The sequence below is a fragment of the Phoca vitulina genome, unplaced genomic scaffold (genome assembly GCF_004348235.1).
Source record: "Phoca vitulina isolate PV1807 unplaced genomic scaffold, GSC_HSeal_1.0 scaffold19, whole genome shotgun sequence".
NCBI classification, from domain to species: Eukaryota; Metazoa; Chordata; class Mammalia; order Carnivora; family Phocidae; genus Phoca; species Phoca vitulina.
Genome location: NW_022589722.1, coordinates 14,818,676 through 14,845,656, shown reverse-complemented (window position 1 = coordinate 14,845,656; position 26,981 = coordinate 14,818,676). Strand labels below are relative to the sequence as shown.

General features: G+C 39.3%; 1 protein-coding gene across 1 annotated transcript in view; it reads left to right on the top strand.

Annotated features, from left to right (window-relative positions):
• Positions 1-402: 402 nt before the first annotated feature.
• SLC5A8 (solute carrier family 5 member 8) overlaps positions 403-26,981 on the top strand; it is a 68,762-nt gene continuing 42,183 nt past the window's right edge. The window contains exons 1-6 of the mRNA XM_032416768.1: positions 403-753; positions 6,370-6,435; positions 7,962-8,013; positions 13,828-13,895; positions 14,910-15,064; positions 24,134-24,274. Of these exons, the coding sequence (XP_032272659.1) occupies positions 403-753; positions 6,370-6,435; positions 7,962-8,013; positions 13,828-13,895; positions 14,910-15,064; positions 24,134-24,274 (833 nt within the window). The remainder of the gene's footprint in view (positions 754-6,369; positions 6,436-7,961; positions 8,014-13,827; positions 13,896-14,909; positions 15,065-24,133; positions 24,275-26,981) is intronic.

Below are 26,981 nucleotides of genomic sequence, written 5' to 3'. Positions count from 1 at the left end.
GGATTCGCGGCAGGACGCAGCTGGAGGCTCCAGTTCTCCCAGGTGTCCGCGGCGCTCCGCGATCCCGGCCACCCCGAGTCCGGCACCAGGTGAGGGGGGTTAACGTGGTGGAGGTGCTCCCCGAAGTCCCAGTTAGAGGAGCTGAGCTGGCTGCGGTGGGCGCAGAGGCTACTGACGGCGCCTTCCCGCCTTCCCACCTTCGCGGAGCCGCTCGGGGCTGCTCGGGGCCGGTGGGGGGACGGATAACTGGAGGACGCCTCCAATCCCCGCGGGCGCCACGCCCGCCGCGCCAGCCGCGCCGGGAATAAGAACAGAGCGCGGAGCCGCAGAGGTAAAGCTCGGGCTCCGGCAGAGCGTCGTGGGGCCACAGTTTGTACGCAGGGCCCAGGAGACCGAGCGACCATGGACGCGACGCGGGGCATCGGCACCTTCGTGGTGTGGGACTACGTGGTGTTCGCGGGGATGCTGCTCATCTCAGCTGCCATCGGCATCTACTACGCCTTCGCGGGGGGTGGCCAGCAGACCTCCAAGGACTTCTTGATGGGCGGCCGCAGAATGACTGCCGTGCCCGTGGCCCTGTCCCTCACCGCCAGCTTCATGTCGGCCGTCACCGTCCTGGGCACCCCCTCGGAGGTCTACCGTTTTGGGGCCATATTCAGCATCTTTGCCATCACCTACTTCTTTGTGGTGACCATCAGCGCGGAGGTGTTCCTCCCCGTGTTCTACAAACTGGGAATTACCAGCACCTACGAGGTAAAGGGCGGGGGTGGGGGGTGGGGGTGGAAGGGACAGAGCTTTTCAGGATCTTGGAGGGATTTTCCTGGGGGCAGACTCACCCCCACGTTGAAATCTCTCCCTGTCCATGTCCATCACCTCCCCTGCCCCGCCCCCCTTTTGGGGAGAGGTGTCCGGTGAAGGCGACAGAATCTTGGGGCTTACTCTCACGAGCTCAGTGAAAAAGAGAGGCTTCCAAAGTAAACGGAATGATTTGGACTAGTGCTCACAAAGGCCCTTTCTCCTTTAATATCTTTGATTCGGAGTCAAAGGGAAAGATTTTAATACTTTTTATCTGGGGGAGGGCAAGTTGTTCGAGTCTCAGCCCCTCCTCCTTGAAAGGAATCCCCTGTCCCACGTCCCCAGGCACCATTCACTTTTCCAGGATAGTTGGAGAAGAATTTGCACTCTCCCCTCCGTGCCTACACACACACACACACACATTCCCTGGAGAGGCAGATTCCCAAATGGTTGAGGTGCTGTAACTCTAGTCTCAGTCCCTGCATTTGAGACCAGATTCTACCATTTACTAGCTGGGTAACCTTGGGTGATTCAGTTAACTTTTGTGCCTGTTTTTTCATCTCAAAATGAAAATGATATCAACTACCTCATCCAGTTGTTGGGAGGATTGAATGAGATGATTCAAGTGTAGCATTCAGAATAGTGTCTGGAGCAGGGTGAGTGCTGGATAGACGCTGACCCTAAGGATTTGTGGTGGTAGTGGCAGAGGTGGTTTGGGGTCACTAGGAAGATTTGGCTGCAAGGTTCTTAAACAGGCCTACCTTCTCTGTATGTGGAAAGATGATTAAGGAAAATGATCTTTCCTGTTGCGTAGCTCCACTGGTTATAGATTTTCTTCAGTTGTCTGCAGGAAAGGGCTTTGCAAAGATGGGGAATGTTTGGTTTAGGTTAAAGAGCTGTTGAATGGGAGTGCAGGGTGGGGATGGGGGAATAAAAGCTCAGGGGAGTGGGGGGCCTGTTCAGTGCCCTCACTGGTCTCCTTTCCCCAGGTACTAACCCATGAGCAACATGGACAAACCGGGCAAAGTTTCCTCTCTCACAGGGCATGATTCAGAGGGTGCTGACACTCATTCTCAGCAACCACCTCAGTCCTTGAGTTTAGGTACTGTGTGCTCTACTCCAGAGCCACTGGAAAGGTGGCTTCCTAGTGAGGCTGGTTCAACTGGTGCCGGCTACAGGGCCTCAATGGCTCAAGTGTTGGTGACAAACACCTGGGCTATAGTGACGCCATCCAGGGCGAGGCACCCCTGGGGCAACAGTGCCTTCCACTCACTCTGGCCATTGTGTTTGGGAGAGTTCAGTCATCATCCCAGAAGTGAGCAGGATGGAATTTCTCTGTTTTGCTGAAAGGTAACAAACTGGCTATCCCAGACCAAACTCTGTTTTCTGTCCTTTTTTTTTTTTTTTTTTTTGACCCTTATGGTGTTTTGAAAGAAAATTAATTTAGCATTTATGATAATGAGAAGTCAAATAAAATTCCAGATTCTAGCTTCTTTTGAAAATTTAGAAGCCTGGGGGTGCCTGGGTGGCTCAGTCGGTTAAGCAGTTAAGCGTCTGCCTTCGTCTCAGGACATGATCCCAGGGTCCTGGGATTGAGCTCCATGTCAGGCTCTCTGATGAGCAGAGAGCCTGCTTCTCCCTCTCCCTCTGCTGCTCTCTCTGCTTGTGCTCTCTCACTCTATCTGTCAAAAAAATAAATAAAATCTTAAAAAGAAACAACAACAACAATTTTTTTTTTAATTTATTTATTTGACAGAGAGAGATAGCGACAGCAGGAACACAAGCAGGGGGAGTGGGGAGAGGGAGAAGCAGGCTTCCCGCTGAGCAGGGAGCCCGATGTGGGGCTCGATCCCAGGACCCTGGGATCATGACCTGAGCCAAAGGCAGATGCTTAACGACTGAGCCACCCAGGCGCCCCCAACAACAAAAATTTATAAGACTGGTGACACCAGGCTCACATTCCCTGTGGTGCAGGAACTCCAGTTATAAGGCCGTTGCTCTCACCCCCTGTTAATTTCTATATTGAGGCCTCATCATTGTAGGTGCATGGTTACTTTCTTATGATAGAGAAATCTTTATCTGCATTTTTGTCTTCCTCAAAAATGCAAAAGAGAAAATGGACAGGGGTGAAGGGAGTACTTGGTTTTGAGAGAGATGTGAGAGGACATATTTCTTGGCGGATATGAGGAATATTCCAACATTTTAATATGTGAGCACCTGGCTGATCCACTGGTGTATGTTGCCTGATGAGCCCTTAGGCAGTTTGAGTCTGTGAGCTCTGATCTGTAGTTAACCAATTCCAGAACTCAGAAAGGGTTTCGAGAACCTGGCAAGAAGACTTCAGTCCCCAGAGAGGAATGCTCCTCTTAATAAGCACTGACCCATTCCTCCTTGGGGGCAGCAACATTAACTCAACCAGAAACAGATTTCCTGCGGTGGAGGCTGTTAGCAGGGTTCCAGCTAAAAATGGCAAAAAGTTAACTTTTACCGAATGCTTAATACATGTGTGGTGCTGGGCTGCATGTTTTACATACACACATTATCTGTCTCGATACTCAAAACAATCCTTATAAGGGAGGTACTATGAGAACCCCATGTTGCAGACAAAGTTAAGCTACATAAGAGAGTATGAGGCAAAGTAGACACATGCCTGGAGGCTAGGCGGTGGTGCCTACTGGCTGCTTCTGAAGGCTCTGGTAAGTCTGTTATATCCTCAGGCGGGGCTTAGAAGAGTGCAGAGAGAACAAGAGAAGTAGAACAGAACACCTAGAGTTGTGGGCATGCTGGGGATGTCCATGACTGGTGGATGCCCAGCAGTGGGGGGTCAGGGAAGTTAGATAACATGCTTTGTCCCTGACAATTGGCCATAGCAAACACTTTCTTGTGAGCAATTTTTGTTTTATGCTGAGCGGTGGAAACATCTACACAGAATAAGAAGTCCAGCATTGAGTGATACCCTGGCATTCTTGCTCAAATATGAAATCTCTTCCTACTTACATTTCTTAAGCTAGAATTGACTGTTCAGAAGCATTTTTATTATCTATTTATCCCTGCCTTCAAAGTATAGGCCTGATAGGTGTTTAGCCACTTCCAGACCCACAGATAAGAAGTATAATGCAGGAATCCAGTTTCATTCCCCACTTTTTCGGGATCTTTCTGGATCTATGTAATCTGTGTATTGGAACTGAGTTGTCCAGAATATGTGTGTGTGTGTGTGTGTGCGTGTGTATATGTGTGTATATAAATATATATGTTTATATATATATTTGTGGATTATATTTATTTGTATATATATTATTCATATATATTTATGAATATATATGTATGCTTATTTTTTTTTAAAGATTTTATTTATTTATTTGACAGAGAGAGAGCACAAGCAGGGAGAGGGGCAGGGAGAGGGAGAGGGAGAAGCAGGCTCCCCGCAGAGCAAGGGAAGCCCTATGTGGGACTCGATCCCAGGACCCCGGGATCATGACCTGAGCCGAAGGCAGTCACTTAACCAGCTGAGCTACCCAGGCACCCTATATATGTATGCTTATAATTGTGAATTACATTTATCTGTGGATTTGAATACCACCTTCTTAATGTCTTAGTTTTGAATAACAGTTTATAATATTTCCCCATCCATTTATATCATTCAGTAGTCTCCAAACCCCTGCAAAGTAAGAGGGGAAAGAATTAATACTGTGATCTTCATTTTTAAGAGGAGGAGCCTAAGATCTTCAGTGACTGCCCCAAGCTTGTGCAGTTACAAGTAGGACTGGGTTGAGGGCTGGAACTCCTCCCCAAAACTATACTGTGCTGCATATTTTTTACGTTTCAGTTGTTTCAGAAGGTGTTACTATATATCAGTGCCACCTACTCACTCAAAGCCATGGTCAGTTAGCTTACTTATTTATGTGGAATAATGTAGTTGTTCCCTGCCCAGATTTGGGCATTAAATGGTCCTAGACTTGCATTGTGGCTCTGAGAGCTATTAGGTTGCAGCTTTGGTGTTCTCCCTGAGCCCCGGTGCCCTCCCCCGTAACAGGTAGTACTGGCCTCAGGGAGTTGTTGGGAGGACAGTGTACACAGCGAGTACTCTATAACTGTTACCTGTGATTTTGGAGCAAAAATATCTAGTGTTGTTTCCCCAGATTACTACTTAATGTCAGTTTTTCCTCTTTTTTTTTTTCTGGTATAAAGACTGTTTTCAGCTTTAAAATTCTCCCTACGTGAGTAGTAATATTCAAGTTAAAGAATGTTTGAGACCCCAGCTTCCTTCCAGCTCTAAAATTCTATGATTCTAACTCTATATTATGACATATAATATAGGAGATGGGTCGACTATATTTTAAGATACAGCAGATGCCAAGGAGAGTAGGAAAAATTGGCAGGGTTTTGGATCTGAACAGAAACTGACTTAGGCCGATTTACATAAAAAATCATTTATTTGGGAGGATATAGGGGTAACCCATAGAACAGAGTGAAGAGCTGAACAAATAGGCTGTGAAAAGGACAGAAGCCAGGGAAGCCTCTTCAGGCCACTGTCAGATCAGTCTGCTTCTGCTCCAATCATTTTCTGTCTTTATATTATACCTCCAAGATCCAGATACCCATTGGAGAGAGGAGCTGATTGGCTGAGCTGGGTCAGGTGACCACCCCCTAGTCAAAAGAGGCAGGGCACCTTGATAGACAATTCTATCACAATTGCCTTCAGTGGGAAAGGGCTGATTCCCAAGTGAATCAGGGAAATGTCTGAAGTAGATGCCAAGAGAAAGGGGAGAACAGCACTTTGCTCATTTTAAAATTGCAGAATATAATCCATTTAGATGATATTCTGGAAAAGCCAAAACTAGGGATGGAGAACAGATGAATGATTGCCAAGGTTTAGGGGTTGGGGGAGAGTTTGACCACAAAGGAACAACGTAACAGAGTTCTCTGAGGGTTTTGGAACTGTCCTGTATGTGTTAAAACCCAATGAACTGTACTTTAAAGCAAGAGTAATTTTGCTTTATGTAAAGAAAAATAGTAGCAACATGGGAATACAGAATACAAACATTTATGAAATTGCTTTAAATTTCTTTTTTAAATTTAAATCAATTTAGTTAACATATAGTGAGTGTATTATTAATTTCAGAGGTAGAATTTAGTGATTCACCAGCTGCATATAACTTCTCATTACTTCAAGTGCCCTCCTTAATGCCCATCACCCAGTTACCCCATCCCCCCACCCACCTCTCCTCCAGCAACCCTCAGTTTGTTTCCTGTAGTTAAGAGTCTCTTATGGTTTGCCTCCCTTTCTGTTTTTATCTTATTTTATTTTTTCTTCCCTTCACCTATGTTCATCTGTTTTGTTTCTTAAATTCCACATGAGGGAAATTATATGGTATTTGTTTTTCTCTGACTGACCTATTTTGCTTAGCAAATACCCTCTAGTTACATCCATGTCATTGCAAACGGCAAGATTTCATTCTTTTTGATGACTGAAGTTGCTTTAAATTTCTAACCGCTTTACTTGTTAAGCAGCTGATTTTTGAAACGTGTATAAAGTTTTCACATAGTAACCATTTCTTCCTTTTTTGGAAACAGTATTTAGAACTCCGATTTAACAAAGGTGTCCGTCTCTGTGGAACAGTCCTCTTCATTGTTCAAACAGTAAGTCACTCTCCATTAATTTCCTTTACCTTTTGTTGTCTAAAATGTTTTCAGCCAAGGCATCTGGGCTAAGCTTATTTGGTAAATGCATGAAAGATAAAAAAGAGGTGTTGAAAATAGGAGGAAACCAAAAAGGGAAAACCCTTGTCATTATTTTCCGTTCTTCATTCAGGTTGCTGGAGGCTTGTCATGATGGTTGTCACTTCATTTACATCGATCTTCCTCTTGGCAGCTGAGTGCTTTAGGGATGGGTTTGATAATGGAGGTCCAGGAAGGAGTTTTCATTCTCATCCCTATTTGTACTACACTTGATCTTAGCCAAAAGGCCGAGAAGCGATTCTTTCTCATCCCTATTTGTAATTCTCTTCTCCAATGGCAAGCTACCTAAGCATTTGCAAAAGCGTAGCAGAGTACCTTTGTAAATTATTTAACTTGACTCCATTTTATGTCTCTGTAAATTGCATAACTTAAATTGGTCATTAACACTTCCAATGTAAAAGGAAGGAGCCCTTTGGGGTTTGGTAAAGATCCTGCCAAAGAACTGAACCTCGTAGCTTGCATTTATCAACTGTTCAGACCCTCTTTGGATCATTTTTAGAAATGCTTACAGAAATGGAAAGTGGGGAACAAGTGTTAGGAAGATGGTACATGGCCATGTTTTCAAATCTTCAACTTGGTCAGGATAATGACTGTGGAAGGCTGGTTCATTCTTGCAAAAAAGAGGAAAGCATCTCCCACTTGCAGGACTTACTTCCATTGATCTACCCATGTAATATAATCAGACATTCAAATACTATATAATATGGCTTTTTTCATAATATGTTTTTATAGAATAAACATAAAATCATAGAATCATAATACATTTTTATAGAACAAATCACATAGAATATATATGATATATTTGAAAGATCAAATGCAGTAAAAATGTTCTGAGAAAAAAGATCATATTTTTCATACTGTTGTACCCTGGATTAATAAGTATTTGTTAGGTGTATGAGTGAAAAATAACATATACAAAAGATGGAATACAGTTTTTGTTGGCTTTCAGGATTTTTTTAGTGCAAATTTATACTTTTGTTTAATAAATGAGCATGCAAACGTTTTAAAACCAGTTTCTAAAATTTTCAGTTTTCCCAGTTAATTATGCAGTGATTAATAATAGTTTGAAAGTATATGAATGAGGGACCATCTCCTTTTAAATTTACATTCTTTCTTTCGTTCTAATTGTTTAGATTGAGGAGAATTGATTTCAAGTTTGAGGTGATAGATCAGTGACTATCTGCATTAAGCACTGTGTGAAAAGTCCATAATTTTAACAAAATTGGTCATAAAAGATTTTTGTAACCTATGACCACACCACAAACAGAAAAGGAGAATCAACTTTACTTAAATAACATTTTCAAGTTACAAACATATTTCATTAAGTATATTGAAACTACTGTTTTAATTCATTGTTGAGTTTATAGAAAAAATCGATAATTTATTTTATAATTCATACAGTTTATTTGGTTTCTTTTTTCCCATAGATTCTGTATACTGGAATTGTTATTTATGCCCCTGCCCTGGCTTTGAATCAAGGTACATTTTAGAGTTACTAATTATGTCACTCACATTTTGGGGATCACTTTTAATAGACCTTATTCCCTCTTTGGGGAGATGGGGAAACGAAGGGATGTTTCCAGGAACCTGCATCAACTTGAGGGGAACAAGATGGGCTTAGTGTTTAGCAGCTTCTTTGCATTCCTGGATCGATAGCTCCAAAAGATCTATGATTAATAGAAGGGCAGACCTCCCTGAGGAGTGAATCTCTGAAGTGCCAACCTGCCATGCTCCATTAGTTCAGAATGAACAGCCCCTTTGGTCTATCACCTCGAACATGAATGGCTGCACTTTCTTCCTTGGTGGCTGTAATCTGGAGCCCATAGTCAAGAGGCTTCTGTGTTACTCAGCTCAGTTCCATTGTAAAATATGGCAGGGAGAGAGCTTTTCTTATTTCCATTTCTAATGTGGTCCAAAATGCAAGAGAAGGAGATCTGTGTAATTTGAAATATCATCTTGCTCCTAGCGACAAGATGAAAGATGGCTATGGTGTCCTTTTAAACAAATATATGAAGATGGTGTGATTGACATATTCCTATACTCTTTGGTTTTGAGCAGATAAAAGCCATGAAACTGGAATAGTTTACTTCGGCAAAAGTGCATTTTAGTCATATCCTCAAAAGGCTTTGGGAAAACCCCATATCCTTTGAATTCTTATCAATTAGATGTGAGTTTATCTCTAAAGCTTCCTTATGAAATGTACAAGTGAACTCTGATGGGAAAAATGTGATGTAGTTCCTGGAGTTCATATAAAATTGAAAAGCCCTGCTAAACCCACACTCTAATTTCCTGCTTTCATGGTAAATAGATAGTAATTATTACCTAAGTTTATAAAGTACAATAGTATCGTTACAAAGAATTCCATTATATAACATGCTTTTGAATTCTGAATGTCAGGCATGTTCCATGTCAATATTACCAACATCATGAATGGGTCATTTCGTGTATAAAGAGCTGAGCTATAAACTTTATAAGTTACCTATTGGCTGTAAGTATAATGTAAGTGTAATTAAAATTGTGGCTTTAGGGTTTTAAAGTACAGTTCTGGCAGTAAGAGAGTACTGCCTTCTATCTATGAAGAACTCAAGGACTCTGCTCTCATCAGTTTATTGGACTACTCCCTAGAAATTAGAACCCAAGAGGCTGCTGCATTTTGACCACTTGAATATCAACTGCGTATTTTACTGTGACCAAGGATAAATATAGTACTTGGTGTGCAACAGATGCTCCACAGAAACTTGTTTAACTGAAATGGATCTTAACGTTCTCTAGGTCCAATCGTTTTCCTTTTACCTTTTTAAAAAAATATATAGAGGGGCACCTGGGTGGCTCAGTCGTTAAGCGTCTGCCTTTGGCTCAGGTCATGATCCCAGGAAGCTGGGATCGAGCCCCACGTCGGGCTCCCTGCTCAGCAGGAAGCCTGCTTCTCCCTCTCCCACTCCCCCTGCTTGTGTTCCCTCTCTCGCTGTCTCTCTCTCTGTCAAATAAATAAATAAAAAAAAATCTTAAAAAAAATTAAAAAAAATAAAATTAAAAAAATAAATATATAGAAAACTTCAAACATATGCTAGTAAAAAAAGAGAACAGTATATTGAACTCTAATGTACCCTTAACTCTACGCTAAAGATTATCAACTCTTGGTTCAATTCATTGTTTCCCTCACTAGATTATTTTGCTGTAAATCTGAAGTATTTCATCATTTCATCTGAATTCAATGTCTTTTAAAAATAAGCTAATTTTTTCACTGAGGTATAATTGACATATAACATTGTATTCTATTATAATGATTCAAGATTTGCATATATTGCAAAATGACCACCACTATGTCTAGTTAACATCTGTCTCCATACATAGTTACAAAAGTTCTTTTTCTTGTGATGAAATATTTACTCTCTTGGCAACTTTCAATAAACATGCAATACAGGATTATTAATTATAGTCACCATGCTGTACATTACATCTCCATGACTTATGTATTTTATAACTGGAAGGTTGTACCAGGATGTGTTTTGTAAACACAATTATACTATATCATATCTAAAATATTAACATTATTTTTAAAAATATCAATATGAAGTCAATGTTCAGATTTCCTTGGTGGCTGTAATCTGGAGCCCATAGTCAAGAGGCTTCTGTGTTACTCAGCTCAGTTCCATTGTAAAATATGGCAGGGAGAGAGCTTTTCTTATTTCCATTTCTAATGTGGTCCAAAATGCAAGAGAAGGAGATCTGAAAATCATTTTCAGTGTTTGTTAGAATTAGGATTCAAATAAGTTTATGTAATTGCAATTAGTTGATTTGTCTCTTAAATTTCTCTTTCTTGCTTTTAAAACTTTTTTTTTTTTTTTTTTTTTTTGCTCTACACCTAGAATAGAGCCCAGTGCAGGGCTTAAACTCACAACCCTGAGATCAAGACCTGAGCTGAGATAAAGAGTCAGATACTTAACTAACTGAGCCATCCAGGCACCCCTTTTGCTTTTTAAAATTAAAAACCCTTTTTTCTTGAAATACAGCTTATACATAATAAAATGTACAGAAATTAAGTGTACAGTTGGATGAATTTTAACAATTGTACATAGTTGTGTGACCGCCACACAACTCAAGATACAGACTGTTTTCTTTTTTTTTTTTAAGATTTTATTTATTTATTTATTTGACAGAGAGATAGAGAGAAAGCACAAGCAGGCAGAGAGGCAGGCAGAGGGAGAGGGAGAAGCAGACTCCCCACTGAGCAGGGAGCCCGACGTGGGGGCTCGATCCCAGGACCCTGGGATCATGACCTGAGCCGAAGGCAGCCGCTTAACCGACTGAGCCACCTAGGCGCCCCCAGGCTATTTTCACCATCTAATCCTAGGAGATTTTCTTATGCTTCTTTGTAATAAACCCCCCTGCCAACCCAAGCTGCCACTTCGATTTTTATCACCATAGATTAGTTTTCCCTGTTGTTAGATTTTATATAAATGGAATCAAATGGTGCCTTTTTTGTAACTGGTTTGTTTTGCTCAACAAAATGTTTCTGAGATTCATTCATGTTGTTACATGTTTCAGTAGTTCATTCCTGTTTATTGCTAATATTTCATCATCTGTATCTCTACATCTGTTTATCCATCAACAACATTGGGTTGTTTCCAGTTTTAGGCAATTATGAATTAAGACTACTAAGATCATTCTTGTACAGGTTTTGTTTTGTCTTGCTTTGCTTTTTTTTTTTTAATTCATTTGCATTTCTTACAACCTTTTAAAGCAGAATGTGACTTGAACACTACATTTCCACTCACAAAACTTGCTGAGTTACTTTTTGAACAGCTTTACAACACACGTAAATAGGCTTACAATTTTGCTACTCTAAACAATGCTCTTCTTTGGAAAACAAGCCCTATAGATAGTTATTCCCATCAAGTTGGTTCAGTTTAACATACTAGTTTCTAGATGCCTGGTACATGCAGTTGATAACTACAGGGGATAGAAGATTTAAAAAGTAGATCCTAGAAGGTGAAAATTGTTTTAACCAATACTTTTCTTCTAAACATCAAGGTATAGCTCAGAACACTTCACTGACAAAAAAATTTGGTCTTACTAAGAAATCTGTTTGATTGCTAAACACTTTAGACCACACAGTTAACATTAGGTTACATACATCTTACAACAAATGTTATCTCCTTCCGTTAAAATAAGCCAATGTGGAACTAGGAACAAAAAACTAGCTGGGCTTTAGTTCCTAAATACCACAGCATCACACTCAGAAATAAATCTTATCTTCTCAAATAGTTCTTGACACATCATATAGATTTTTAAAATGTTAACAAAAATAAAGAAAAACATTCTTGAAAATATATTACCAGAGGGAATAAAGATAAAGTATTGAATACATGTACAAATAATTCTTGGGACAGCACTTAGTCTACTTCTTCCATGCACGATGTGTTGTTATCCCCTTTGAGGAACAGCATCTCTTCGGCTATGACAACATTGTTATCATGAGCAGTAGTGTCATCTTCGTCAATACCAAGACCAAGTTTAATCATCCTGTAGATCCTGATAGCATGTATCTGAGGATTTGCTTTTGACACATATTTTTATCTCTATTGGGTGAATACCTGGAAGCAGTGTACTTAAACATAACACCTATTATAGCCCAGTACAGGGCAGATGCAGGTACAAAATTTAAGAGAGACTGGAAAATAATTTTTCTAAATGGTTGTACCATTTTACATGCCCACTCCACAATGTATGCATGTCCAAGTTACTCCAGTTGTGCTTCTGCCCTGGCTTTGAATCAAGGTACATCTTAAAGTTACCAATTATGTCACTCACATTTGGGGCTAATTTATTTTATAGGAAAACAATTGACTTTTGTACACTAACCTTGTATCCTACAACCTTGCTCTAATCACTTACTAGTTCCAGTTTTTTTTTTTTTTACATCAATGATCATGTCATCTATCAACAGAAGAGAATTTTATTTCTTCTTTCCCAATCTGTATACCTTTTATTTCCTTTCTTGCCTTATTGCATTAACAAAGACTTCCAGTACAATGTTAAGAAGGAGCAGTGAGAGGGAACATCCTTATCTTGGACCTGATCTCAGTGGGAAAGCTTTGAGTCTCTCAGTCTTAAGTAGGATGTTAGCTGTAGGATTTTTGTAGACAGTCTATCAAGTTGAGGAAGTTCCCCTCTATTCCTAGTTTACTGAAAGTTTTTATGATGAATGGATGTTGCCTTTTGTCAAATGCTTTTTCTGCATCTTTTGATATGATCATGTGATATTTCTTTTTTGGTGTGTTAATATGATAGATTCCATTAATTGATTTTTAAATTTTGAACCAGCCTTGCATACCTGGGATAAATCCCTCTTGGTCATGGTGTATAATTCATTTTATACTCTTTTGGATTCAATTTGCTAATCTTCAATTTGTTGAGGATTTTTGCAGTTGTGTTCATGAGAAATATTTGTTTGTAGTTTTCTTGTAATGTCTTTATCTGGTTTTGGTATTAGAGCAATCCTGGCTTCATAGAATGAGTTGGGCAGTATTCCCTCTGCTTCTATTCTCTGAAAGAGATTGCAGAGAATTGGTATAATTTTTCCTTAAATTGGTAGAAATTACCAGTCAACCCATCTGGGCCTAGAGCTTTCTGTTTTGGAAGGTTTTTAATTATCTATAATTTCTTTAATAGATATAGGCCTATTTAGATAATCTATTTCTTTTTGCATGAGTGTCTTGGCCTATTTTGTCTTTCAAGGAATTGGTCCATTTTATATAGATTATCACATATGTGGGTAGAGTTGTTATCCTTCCATTTAAAAAGAATATAATATGCCCCTCTGCTTCTTAGATAAATGGTAGCAAATTATACAACTTTTCTCTTTCTTGGTCTCATCTTAGTTACATGCATAACTTGTCTTTCAAGCACTGGTAGAATAGTGTGTTTATTTGAACCATGATGACACATACTCTATGACCCCATTCAGTCTGGATAACTACCTCATAGTATCAAGTTGTTTCTTAGCTTCATTACAATATAAATGCTTTTTCATGTATTTAATTTAGGCAATGTTGGATCTAGGTATGCTCTCTGAGGGTAGAAACCAGTTCCATTTAACTTATTGAGTAAATTTGTTTGGGGGCATTTTATGAGATTTGGACCTAGTTCTAGGCAAGAGTAGAGAGGTATGTAGAAAGATAGTGCCCCATAAATGATATAGCTTCCTACTGATGATTTTTTGAGAAATATTTTTATTATACATGTTTCGCAGTTATGCAGACATTTTCTTTTCTTTTTTTCTTTTTACAGTCACAGGATTTGATCTATGGGGCGCAGTAGTGGCAACAGGGGTGGTCTGTACATTCTACTGCACACTGGTATGTCAAGAACATTATCTCTTCTTTACTCTACCAACTGTTTTCCAAAGTTGAAAATTCCAATAGTTGTGTTCTGCAAACTAGGTTTTTCATATGTCCTCCCCTACTCCTACCTCCCACGGTGTAACTTTTTATAAAAAATAGTCCGTCTAGGGAAAAATTTGATTCTTTATAGAACATTGATCATAACTGAAACTTTTTTCTTTTACATGAACCATTGCAGTGGTCCTCAGTGTTGTCTCCTAATTAATCCTTACTATTGCTAAATTATTATATTTGCATTCATATTATTCCTCAGCTTAGAAGCCTAATTTCCCATTGCCTATAAGCAGGAATCACAGTCAAAATATGTAACAACCAGATACTATGGACAATGATATTATTATGGATGCTAGTCCCTAGCAGTTGTACAACTCTTATGGCATATGGGACATACTAGGTCTTAAGACTTCAGTGGATTTTTTAGAAGATGGGGATCTCAGGGAGGGGATGGTTCAGCCAAGGACATAGGACCTGGAGGGAGACACTTGGGAAGTTTTTGGCAGTGGCAAGTACAAAACAATTTTAGTATTTCAACAACTGGTATGACCTTCTATGTGCATACTTGATTGAATAGCAGCCCTGCCAATAGGATAAAATCTATGATTATTTTGCCTTTTGCAATTTTACTCTGAATTTTCTTCCCAGCAATCTCCCTCTACCATTTCATTTTGCTCCAAAAGGTATATCTGGCCACACTCAACATGTCATGGACTTTGACTTCTTTATGCTTTTGCCCATGCTGTTTTCTCTTCTGGGATGACCTTCCATCTTTGCCTCTGCTTCTGTCTGGAGGCTTGGCTTAAATCACACCTTTTCCTGAAGGTTCTCCCAACCTTACTATCTACCACCTTGAGTCTATTCCTTAGCCAAGATCTATGTTTTCATTACTTTTGTCCAGCATAGTATATAACCATGTAGATGATTAATAATGTCTGATAAGAGCATTAATCCTAATATACTTTTTCCTCAAAGGGTGGTCTTAAAGCTGTTATCTGGACAGATGTTTTTCAAGTTGGGATCATGGTGGCTGGATTTACATCTGTAATTATACAGGCTACAGTGATTCAAGGTGGGATCAGCACTATTCTAAATGATTGCTATAATGGTGGAAGATTAAACTTCTGGAAGTAAGTTGCTATTTATCTCCTGGTCAATAGATCACTCCTTTTGTTGTTGTTGTTGTTTTTTCTGTAAAAATAATCTCATTATTGAAGTAGTAGATTTACATTAGAAAACAAATAGATGGCTAAGAATGTGGTACAAAAAATTGAAGCTGGTAAGTTAATGTGTGAGGGGTTTCCACCAGGTCTTTAAGGGGTTAAAGCAGTCAGATGGTTACTTAGGTACATGGAATGTAACTTCCTCCTGAGAAAGGATTGATAGCAAAAGAGTGTTTTTCTTTCAGATATTAAAATCTGGAATTGGTCAAAGGGTGGGGTAGGGTAAATAGGGAAGAGATAGTGGAGAAATAAGAAAAGGAAACCTCTTAAGAGAAAAACACTAAAGGGCCATGCTGTCATTTTGACAGTTCTTTGTTTCAAGTAGCCTAGAGAATTTTTCTATTGGTATTATATATAAATATTTTATAATATTCTATTATTTCTAGAAGATTGACTAGAAAGTTATGACTAATGCCTAAAGTGTCAGTATATTGTATGATATAGCATTTCTTAAACAGCTATTTAGGTTTCCTAGAGAAAGACCAGTGGAGAAACTAGATATTTTATCACATATATACCACACAACTTAGAAGAATATTTATTTTTATTTATTTATTTTTTTTAAATTTTATTATGTTATGTTAGTCACCATACAATCATCATTGGTTTTTGATGTGGTGATCCACGATCCATTGTTTTCGTGTAACACCCAGTGCTCCATGCAGTACATGCCCTCCTTAATACCCATCACTGGGCCAACCAATCCCCCCTCCCCTCTAAAACCCTGTTTGTTTCTCAGAGTCCATAGTCTCTCATGGTTCATCTCTCCCTCCAATTCCCCCCCACACCTCATTTTTCCCTTTCTTCTCCTAATGTCCTCCATGCTATTCCTTATGTTCCACAAATAAGTGAAACCATATGATAATTGACTTTCTCTGCTTGACTTATTTCACTTAGCATAATCTCCTCCAGTCCCATCCATGTTGCTGTAAAAGTTGGGTATTCTTCTTTTCTGATGGCTGAGTAATATTCCATTATATATATGGACCACATCTTCTTTATCCATTCATCTGTTGAAGGGCATCTCGGCTCTCTCCACAGTTTGGCTATTGCGGCCATTGCTGCTATGAACATTGAGGTACATATGGCCCTTCGTTTCACTACATCTGTGTCTTTGGGGTAAATACCCAGGAGTGCAATTGCTGGGTCATAGGGTAGCTGTATTTTTAAATTTTTGAGGAACCTCCACACTGTTTTCCAAAGTGGCTGTACCAATTTGCATTCCCACCAACAGTGTAAGAGGGCCCCCCTTTCTCCACAACCTCTCCAACATTTGTTGTTTCTCTCCCTGTCCATTTTTGCCATTCTAACTGGTGTAAGGTGGTATCTCAATGTGGTTTTGATTTGAATTTCCCTGATGACTAATGATGATGAACATTTTTTCATGTGTCTGTTAGCCATTTGTATGTCTTCTTCAGAGAAGTGTCTTTTCATATCTTCTGCCCACTTTTTGACTTGATTATTTGTTTTTTGGGTGTTGAGTTTGAGAAGTTCTTTATAGATCTTTGATACCAGCTCTTTATCTGTAGTGTCATTTGCAAATATCTTCTCCTATTCTGTGGGTTGCCTCTTTGTTTTGTTGACTGTTTCCTTTGCTGTGCAGAAGCTTTTTATCTTGATGAAGTCCCAAAAGTTCATTTTTGCTTTTGTTTCACTAGCTTTTGGAGATGTATCTTGAAAGAAGTTGCTGTGGGTGATGTCAAAGAGGTTACTACCTATGTTCTCCTCTAGGATTTTGATGGATTCCTGTCTCACATTAAGGTCTTTCATCCATTTTGAGTTTATCTTTGTGAATGGTGTTAGAGAATGGTCGAGTTTCATTCTTCTGCATGTGGCTGTCCAATTGTCCCAGCACCATTTATTGAAGAGACTGTCTTTTTTCCATTGCATGTTTTTTCCTGCTTTGTCAAAGATTATTTGACCATAGAGTTGAGGGTCCATATCTGGGTTCTCTATTCTGTTCCCTTGGTCTATATGTCTGTTTTTGTGCCAGTACCATGCTGTCTTGGTGATCACAGCTTTGTAATATAGCTTGAAATCGGGCAACGTGATGCCTCCAGCTTTGTTTTTCTTTTTCAACATTTCCTTGGCGGTTCGGGGTCTTTTCTGATTCCATACAAATTTTAGGATTGTTTGTTCCAGCACTTTGAAAAATGTCATTGGAATTTTGATCGGGATGGCATTGAAGGTATAGATTGCTCTGGGAAGCATAGACATTTTAACAATGTTTATTCTTCCGATCCATGAGCATGGAATATTTTTCCATCTTTTTCTGTCTTCTTCAGTTTCTTTCATGAGTGTTTTGTAGTTCCTAGAGTATAGATCCTTTACCTCTTTGGTTAGGTTTATTCCGAGGTATCTTATGGTTTTTGGTGCTATTGTAAATGGAATCGTTTCTCTAATTTCTCTTTCTACAGTTGCGTTGTTAGTGTATAAAAAAGCAACTGATTTCTGTGCATTGATTTTGTATCCTGCCACATTACTGAATTGCTGTATGAGTTCTAGTAATTTGGGGGTGGGTTTTCCACATAGAGTATCATGTCGTCTGCGAAAAGAGAGAGTTTGAGTTCTTCTTTGCCAATCTGAATACCTTTTATTTCTTTTTGTTTTCTGATTGCTGTTGCTAGGACTTCTAGTACACTATGTTGAACAATAGTGGCGAGAGTGGGCATCCTTGACGTGTTCCTGATCTTAAGGGAAAGGCTCTCAGCTTTTCCCCATTGAGGATGATATTCACTGTGGGTTTTTCATAGATGGATTTTATGAACTTGAGGAATGTTCCCTCTATCCCTATACTCTGAAGAGTTTTAATCAGGAAAGGATGTTGTATTTTGTTGAATGCTTTTTCTGCATCAATTGAGAGGACCATATGGTTCTTTTCCCTCCTCTTATTAATGTGTTCTATCACATTGATTGATTTGCGAATGTTGAACCACCCTTGCATCCCGGGGATAAATCCCACTTGGTCGTGGTGGATGATCCTTTTAATGTATTGTTGGATCCTATTAGCTAGGATTTTGTTGAGGATTTTGGAATCCATATTCATCAGGGATATCGGTCTGAAATTCTCCTTTTTGATGGGGTCTTTGCCTTGTTTGGGGATTAAGGTAATGCTGGCCTCATAGAATGAGTTTGGAAGTTTTCCTTCTGTTTCTATTTTTTGAAACAGCTTCAGTAGAATAGGTATTAGTTCTTCTTTGAATGTTTGGTAGAATTCCCCAGGGAATCCATCAGGCCCTGGACTCTTGTTTTTTGGGAGGTTTTTGATCACTGCTTCAATCTCATTACTGGTTATTGGCTTATTCAGGTTGTCAATTTCTTCCTGTTTCAGTGTTGGCAGCTTATAAGGTTTCCAGGAAGGCCTCCATTTCACCCAGATTGCTCAGTTTATTGGCATATAGTTGTTGATAATAATTTCTAATAATTGTTTCTATTTCTTGGTGTTAGTTGTGATCTCTCCCCTTTCATTCATAATTTTATTAATTTGGGTCCTTTCTCTTTTCTTTTGGATAAGTCTGGCCAGTGGTTTATCGATCTTATTAATTCTTCCAAAGAACCAACTTCTAGTTTCATTGATCTGATCTACTGTGTTTCTGGTTTGTAATTCACTGATTTCTGCTCTAATTTTAATTATTTCTCTTCTAATGCATGGCTTAGGCATCATTTGTTGCTTTTTCTCTAGTTCTTTAAGGTGTAGAGTTAGTTGGTGAATTCGGGATTTTTCTGTTTTTTTGAGTGAGGCTTGGATGGCTATGTATTTCCCCCATAGGACCGCCTTTGCAGTATCCCATAGGTTTTGGACTGATGTGTTTTTGTTCTCATTGGTTTCCATGAATTGTTTAAGTTCTTCTTTGATTTCCTGGTTGACCCAAACATTCTTGAGCAGAGTGGTCTTTAGCTTCCAAGTGTTTGAATTTCTGCCAAATTTTTTCTTGATTGAGTTCCAGTTTTAAAGCATTGTGGTCTGAGAATATGCAGGGAATAATCTCAATCTTTTGGTATCGGTTGAGACCTGATTTGTGACCCAGTATATGGTCTATTCTGGAGAAAGTTCCATGCACACTCGAGAAGAATGAGTATTCTGTTGTTTTAGGGTGGAATGTTCTGTAAATATCTATGAGGTCCATCTGGTCCAATGTATCATTCAAAGCTCTTGTTTCCTCGCTGATTTTCTGCTTAGATGATCTGTCCATTGCTGAGAGTGGAGTACTGAGGTCTCCTACAATTAACGTATTGTTATCAATATGACTCTTTATTTTGGTTAACAGTTGGCTTATGTAGATGGCTGCTCCCATGTTGGGGGCATAGATATTTACAATTGTTAGATCTTCTTGTTGGATAGACCCTTTAAGAATGATATAGTGTCCTTCTGTGTCTCTAATTACAGACTTTAGTTTAAAATCTAATTTGTCTGATATAAGAATTGCTACCCCAGCTTTCTTTTGAGGTCCGCTGGCATGAAAGATGGATCTCCATCCCTTCACTTTCAGTCTGGATGTATCTTTAGGTTCAAAATGAGTCTCTTGTAGGCAGCATATGGATGGGTCCTGTCTTTTTATCCAATCTGCAACCCTGTGCCATTTTATGGGAGCATTTAGGCCATTCATGTTGAGAGTGATTATTGAAAGATATGAATTAATTGTCATCATGTTGCCTGTGAAGACGTTGTTTTTATAGATTGTCCCTGTAAATTTCTGTTATATATCACTCTTGGGGTCTTTCTCCTTTTATAGAATCCCCCTTAATATTTCTTGCAGGGCCGGCTTAGTGGTCACATATTCTTTCAGTTTCTGCCGGTTGTGGAAGTTCTGCATCTCTCCATCCATTCTAAATGACAACCTTGCAGGATAAAGTATTCTTGGCTGCATGTTCTTCTCATTTAGTACCCTGAATATGTCTTGCCAGGCCTTTCTGGCTTGCCAGGTCTCTGTGGATAGGTCTGACATTATTCTGATGTTCCTCCCTCTGTACGTAAGGAATCTCTTCTCCCTAACTGCCCTTAAGATGGTTTCCTTGGTTCTAAGATTTGCAAGTTTTACTATTACATGCCGGGGTGTTGGCCTGTTTTCCTTGATCTTGGGAGGGGTCCTCTCTGTCTCTAGGACGCGAATGTTTGTTTCATTCCCCAGATTAGGGAAGTTCTCAGCTACAATTTGCTCAAATACATCTTCTAGTCCTCTCTCGTTCTCCACTCCCTCCGGGATTCCAATTATTCTGACATTGGAACGCTTCGTGGTGTTACTTATTTCTCTGATTTTATTTTCATGGATTCTGAGTTGTTTTTCCCTGGCCTCCTCTTTTCCCTTTTTATCTATTATATTGTCTTTCAGGTCGCTTATTCGTTCTTCTGCCTCACTTACCCTAGTTGTTAGATTATCTAGATTGGATTGGATCTCATTGATAGCATTTTTAAGTTCTGCCAATTCACCTTTCATTTCTGCCCTTAGAGACTCTATGTTGTCATTAATTGATTTCTCCATTGTAGCCATTGTCTTCACAATTGCTAGCCTGAATTCCATCTCCGACATCTTGGTTATACCTGCATCCATTTGTAAATCTGCAGCATAAGTCATAATCTCTGAGTCTTTTCTATTTTGGGGGTTCCTCCTCCTAGTCATTCTGTTGATGGGTGTTTGAGGGAATGTATAGAGTCCAAATTATTGACCAGAACCCAAGCAAGATGCACCTGTTTTCTAGGGACCTTAGGGTTGCTGGCCGCTTGTTTTCCCAGCCTGTCTTCTGCGGGAGGGGCCTGCCGCGCTGTTACTCAGGCAACCCTGTTTGGGCGGAGTTGCCCTGCCCCCCTGTGGCGGGGGATGGGCTCAGTGGGAATCAGTCTTTGGGGCTTTTGTTCTCTGGCGGCTTTCCCTGGTGGCTTTCCACATCTCTTCCGCGAGTCAGAGCAGAAGAGACCGTTTCCAACCTTCTGCCTCAGAGCAGAAAGATCGCAGTCTGTTCTTCAATGAGCTCTCCAGGCCACACTGTCTCTGTTTCTGTCCATGCTGCTATAAACTGCAGCGGCCTGAGTTGTTTGCCCCTCCACAGCACCCCCAGTCCTGCCTCCAGGTCCGAGCACGTCTCTGCCCTTTGTGCTTCTAAAACCGCCAGCTGCTCCCAGTTCACGCATGCGTGACCCCACCAGTCCAGGTTTCCACCCCTGGGGCTGCCCTAAAGTCCTTTCCCCATGCTACCTGTCTGCAAGTCTGTGCCCCGTCCACAGCGCGCGAGGCTGTCACTCACCGGCTGTGTAGGATCCCCACGGCCAGGCACCCTCCCACTGCCGTTTATCCTCCGATATCTGCCCGCGGAATCAGGGCTCCCCGCTTCGTACCTCAAAACCAACCGCCTGCGATATTCTGTTTGTAGAGATCCAGATCTTCTTACATCTCAGGCTGGTTTCGTGGGTGCTCAGAGTGGTCTGGTAGATATCCAGCTCAATTCCGGGGACCAGTTGAAATAGGGTCCCCTACTCCTCCGCCATCTTTCCTTCTCCCTTAGAGGAATATTTAAAACACCTTCTACTGTGGATCAGTAGTGTCATTCTTGTTATCATGTTCAATATGGGGAGGGGCTCATTTTGACATGGACTGGCTTATTTCCTCTTTAAGCAGTCCTACTTTGAGACAGGCAAGCCGAAATCGTTGGCAAGAAGAAAGAAAAAAAATTTCTTACTTGGTGACTCTCTTCTAGTTTTCTGAAAATGGTGCTAATGTTTGAGAAGAGCCTTTTCAGAAATTGGACTGGGACAATGTGTTAATTTGCAGAGAAAGTTGAATTATGATGAATCAACTTCAACTATTTTCAATAATCTTTTTTTTTTAACCTCAGGATTCAGATTCCAAGGAAGAGCACCTCCAGTTGTCCTAGCTTGGGCATTATTCCATCCCTTAGTAGGGGTGGAGCAGGACATTTTATTGACAACCATTTAGACTATTTTATGGTGAAATGGTCTTTTCCCCAAAGTAAATTGGGTTGTTGTTACTAGAGGACAGGAGAATGGATACCAAGAAGCAGAAACAACCAGTGGCCACTCAGAAGATCTTGATTACTCCTAAGTTTCCTAGTAGGCAAGACTGAAGGGAGGGGGTATGGAACCAATCATTTTTCTGCAAGATAACTGTCACTTTGTACAAAGGCAATCCATATTGCTGCACTGAAGTGACAACTTGTACACCAATAAGAGATTCTTAAAAGTAAAAGATTAGACACTTTTGTGACTTTTACTTTAGAGGCTGCCAACCATTAAATAATAATGAAAAGCCTTATTGTATATCCCTTGTGAGTCTGATATGTTTGAGAATATGGTGGGCAAAATATCTGCTCTGGTGGTGATAAACCAAGAGAAGGATTTTGTGTTGGTATTTTCTGTATGGTCTATAGTTGTCTTATATATTCTGTATGGCCTAAAACCACTAAATTGGGTGTTCTAAATCTTGTCTTACTTCCCTCGAGTAGATTCCTGAATCCTTTTGTCTCTTGATTTCCATTAGCTAATATAGTAGCTGTTTTCTCTATGGGTTAAATGGTCAACACCCTTGAAACACTTAAACTTTGATATGAAGTGTTAAAGAATAGAATAGAGGCTCTTATATTTCCATAGGAATGCTGGGATATACATGAAATCAGAACACTTTACTCAACTAATCTTAAATATAAGATTGAAATGGATTTGCAGAATTTCATAATTTTTAGAAAGTTTCTATGAAAGCCAATTTTGCAGAAATTTGTCAACCTCATCATGGATGAACAGAATCATTCCTTCCAAGATAATGCATTAAGAAGAGTCAAAGAAACATGTATCATATGACCTCACTGATATGAGGAATTCTTAATCTCAGGAAACAAACTGAGGGTTGCTGGAGTGGGGGGTGGGGTGGGAGGGATGGGGTGACTGGGTGATGGACACTGGGGAGGGTATGTGTTCTGGTAAGCGCTGTGAATTGTGCAGGACTGTTGAATCTCAGATCTGTACCTCTGAAACAAATAATGCAATATATGTTAAGAAAGAAAAAAAGAAGAAGAAGAATGTAGCAGGAGGGGAAGAATGAAGGGGGGAAATCGGAGGGGGAGAAGAACCATGAGAGACGATGGACTCTGAAAAACAAACTGAGGGTTCTAGAGGGGAGGGGGTTGGGAGGATGGGTTAGCCTGGTGATGGGTATTGAGGAGGGCACGTTCTGCATGGAGCACTGGGTGTTATGCACAAACAATGAATCATGGAACACTATATCCAAAACTAATGATGTAATGTATGGGGATTAACATAACAATAAAAAAAAAAGAAGAGTCAAAGAAATATTAAATACAGAAGTTGAACTTTCTTTGTAGCAATATTTTGGATTTAAGTACATGTCATAAAGTGACTTTTCACTATTAGCATTTAACTTGTGCACACAGCATTTTAAGAAAGCATGATTATAATGACATGGTAATTTTAGAAGATGAAAGCCTTTAAATTGCATTAATTGACTGAGTTCTTGAGCTTGAATATAAATTAGAAATATGACTGTACATGTGCTAGGAGAGAAATTATATATGCAAAATGTGTCAATTTTGTGTTCATTTCAGTACCATATCTATTGCTCTGATGCACTTAGGAACTTTACTGTCTTTATTGCTCTCTCTCTTTTTAGTTTCATGCTCTTCTCTGATTTCACCATAGCAGACTTGTTTAAATAACAGTTTCCTAAGGCCACAGGAGAACAATTTTTATGAAAGCTCAGAATAATTAGAACATTAATTTTTCTTCAATCCCATCCAGAATTTCCAATTCTCTGAAAGTATCCATTTTTATTTCATTGAACTTAAGTTAGGAATATTTCTGCCTTTTTTATTATTTAATAAATTTGTACATATTTATATCTGTATGCATATTTACATAGATATACATTGCTTGCTTCCAAAAAATATTCTAGGAGAATTTTCTATAGTTTTTTGCTGATAGTTAAAATTTGTTTTCTGTTTCCTTTCATTTAGTTTTGATCCCAATCCTTTGCAAAGACATACATTCTGGACAATTATTATAGGAGGGACCTTCACATGGACCAGCATCTATGGTGTCAACCAATCCCAAGTGCAGAGATATATTTCCTGTAAAAGCAGATTCCAGGCAAAAATGTAAGCCAAACTATGGTATGGAAATCATTAATAACCATCAGTTGTCTTTATTGAAACTTGTTAATTAGTCAAGCTTTGTTCAGGTTTAAGCCTTTTGTATCATGAAATTCCAAGAAATAAATGATATACTTAGTTATAAAAAGATCAAGTAAAACAAAGTGGTACTTATATTTTAAATCAGATATTTGAAATATTTATATGATTTATTAAGTAAAATAAATCTTATTAAATAAAAAGGCATTTATTGTATATCTATTTGTATAAGGAGTTATGGAGGATAAAAATTAGAATTATATGGCTCTTATAATGAAGGAACTTAACATCTAGTTAGGAAAATATATACAAGTGTGCAAAAAGTGAAATAACACTAGAAAGGTATGACAGTCCCATTGAACAATATAATGATAGAATAAATGGTCAAGGACATTATATTGCCAGATGTGCTGGTATATTTTATTTTCAGACACAGTCATGGGTTTATAACTCTGCTCTAATACCTGCTATTTGAATGGGCTAGTTACTTAGTCTCCCTGAATCTCAGTTTCTAAACTTATAAATTGAGCATAAGAAATATTATATATCTCATGAGAGGTATTGTAAAATATTATGCTTCGCAAATACTTGGTAGGGATCCAATAAATGTGACCTCAAATCATAGGACGTGAGGGCAGAAAATGGGTGAGAGATTCCTATCAACCAAGCAGATCCTGAATAATGACCATATGTGGGCAGGTGGAGAATAGTGGGAAAGAATTCCAGATATACATTGATTTGGACACAGCCCAGAGGTCAGAAGGATGACATGGTCAAGCCCATCTTGGCTTGAGGAAAGAGTATGAGTGGTCGCTGGTTCTTTCTCAGGAGGCCTCAGATCAGTGTGGTGACCACCACTCCCTATGCTGATAAATAAAGCTGACTGGACCCACATGCATTTAGGAACTTAAAAATTATAAATAGATTAAGAGTAACAGGGTGATTAGAGTAGGACAAGGAATGGCAATTCTATTTCTATTCAAAGAAGAACATGAAAATATTGTGATGTCACATGTTAAAACTCAATATATTGAGAGTAAATTGGTTTAGACATTATCTGTCTTTGGAAAATTCCATAGTAAAAGATCTACACAAATATCAGCACAGTAACTGGATATAGAATCCCCAAAAGTGAGCTTAGGAGTTCTGGTATTTTAAGGAACTTTGAAGGAATGTAATTTATCCATCCAATAATCCACTGGACTTTAAATCTATATTAGAGCTGATGCTTCTCCAAAATTAATTGTGCATATGCTCTTCTGTTTCTTTGGGAACATGAAACTCAAAGGGCCCAATTTTATAACTAAGAGACCAGCATTAGAGCTTTAGATCTTTCTTAATAAGAAGCAATTTCCTTTGGAATGGCCCTCAGCAGACTCCCTGCGCTGAGAGGAACCATTTTCTCCTACTTTTTAACACTGGCTCCATAGGAAGAATGAATCCCAGTCAAAGAGTTAAGACCTACTGACATTGATTGACTGGGGACAGTATCAGATGTTATTGATAAGTGATCTATTTGAGTGGCACTAAAGTTAAATAAAACTATATAATAAAGTATTAACCTCATATATGAACAAGGGTATTTGAGCAGGAAAGTGTCTGGGTATGTTTTCTGATGATTTGGAGATGAGCTGTAGTTACTTATACTATTTTTAGTCAATAGCAAAACATACAGTAAATTTAGTCAATCAAGGGAAAAGGCTATAGCAATCTGTTGTTTGGTAGCTGTTGAAGGTGAGTTCTCCTGAAACAGACTCTGAGATGGAGGTTGGCATTCCAGAGTCTGTGAGGGAATCACCACCTGTAGAAGAAAGAGAAGAGAAGGAAGCAGAATTGGCCCGAGAGAGAAGTTGGATTGTAATGCATTCTCAGCCAAGGCCTTAGGGAAAGCCCTAATGCTGAACTGACTCCAGTTTTGTCCCAGGTTAGGGTAAGGAGACTGGGTTTTAAGATTCTGAATCCAGTAGTCATTGGACACAGGTGCCCCAAAGAAGGAGGCGTGACATTGGGGATTGTACCTCTCTTCAGCCTAGGGCAGCTTGTTACAATATCCACTACAGCACTCCTGGGAAAAAATGTAGACACCTTAGAACAATGTTTACTATTCAACTGATTATTAAGACATAGAACTCAATGCCATTAGCACTCATAATGTCAATAATTACCATTTAACAAATGTTATTACATGCCAAGCACTGTGTATATGATACATACTATTTCACTTAATCTTAAAATTCTGCGAGGTAGGCATCATTATCTATAGGTGTACATGAAGAAGCTGAAGATCAGATAAGCTAAATTACTTGCCCGGGGTCACATATGGTAGATGGAACCAAGATTTATGTTCAGGTCTGACTCCAGTGCTGTTATACAAACCTTTACAATCTCCTGGAGCACACACCATGTATTATGATGCTGAACATTGTTTGGGAAGATACCTGTTCAAGGAATGCAGGTTTGCCTCTCATACTTATTAGGTGATATTACAAACCACATTTAAACAAGTTTAATGAGTTTCTATGTAGATGCTAACAATGTTTAGCAGTCTATAACTGCATTACTTCTAAAAGCAAAATGAATAATAGTTACTGCTCTGTTGACCATTAAAAAATCCTTATTTCATGACAAGAAGACCTGAAGTAGTATAATTGGATACCATTATAAAGCTGACAAT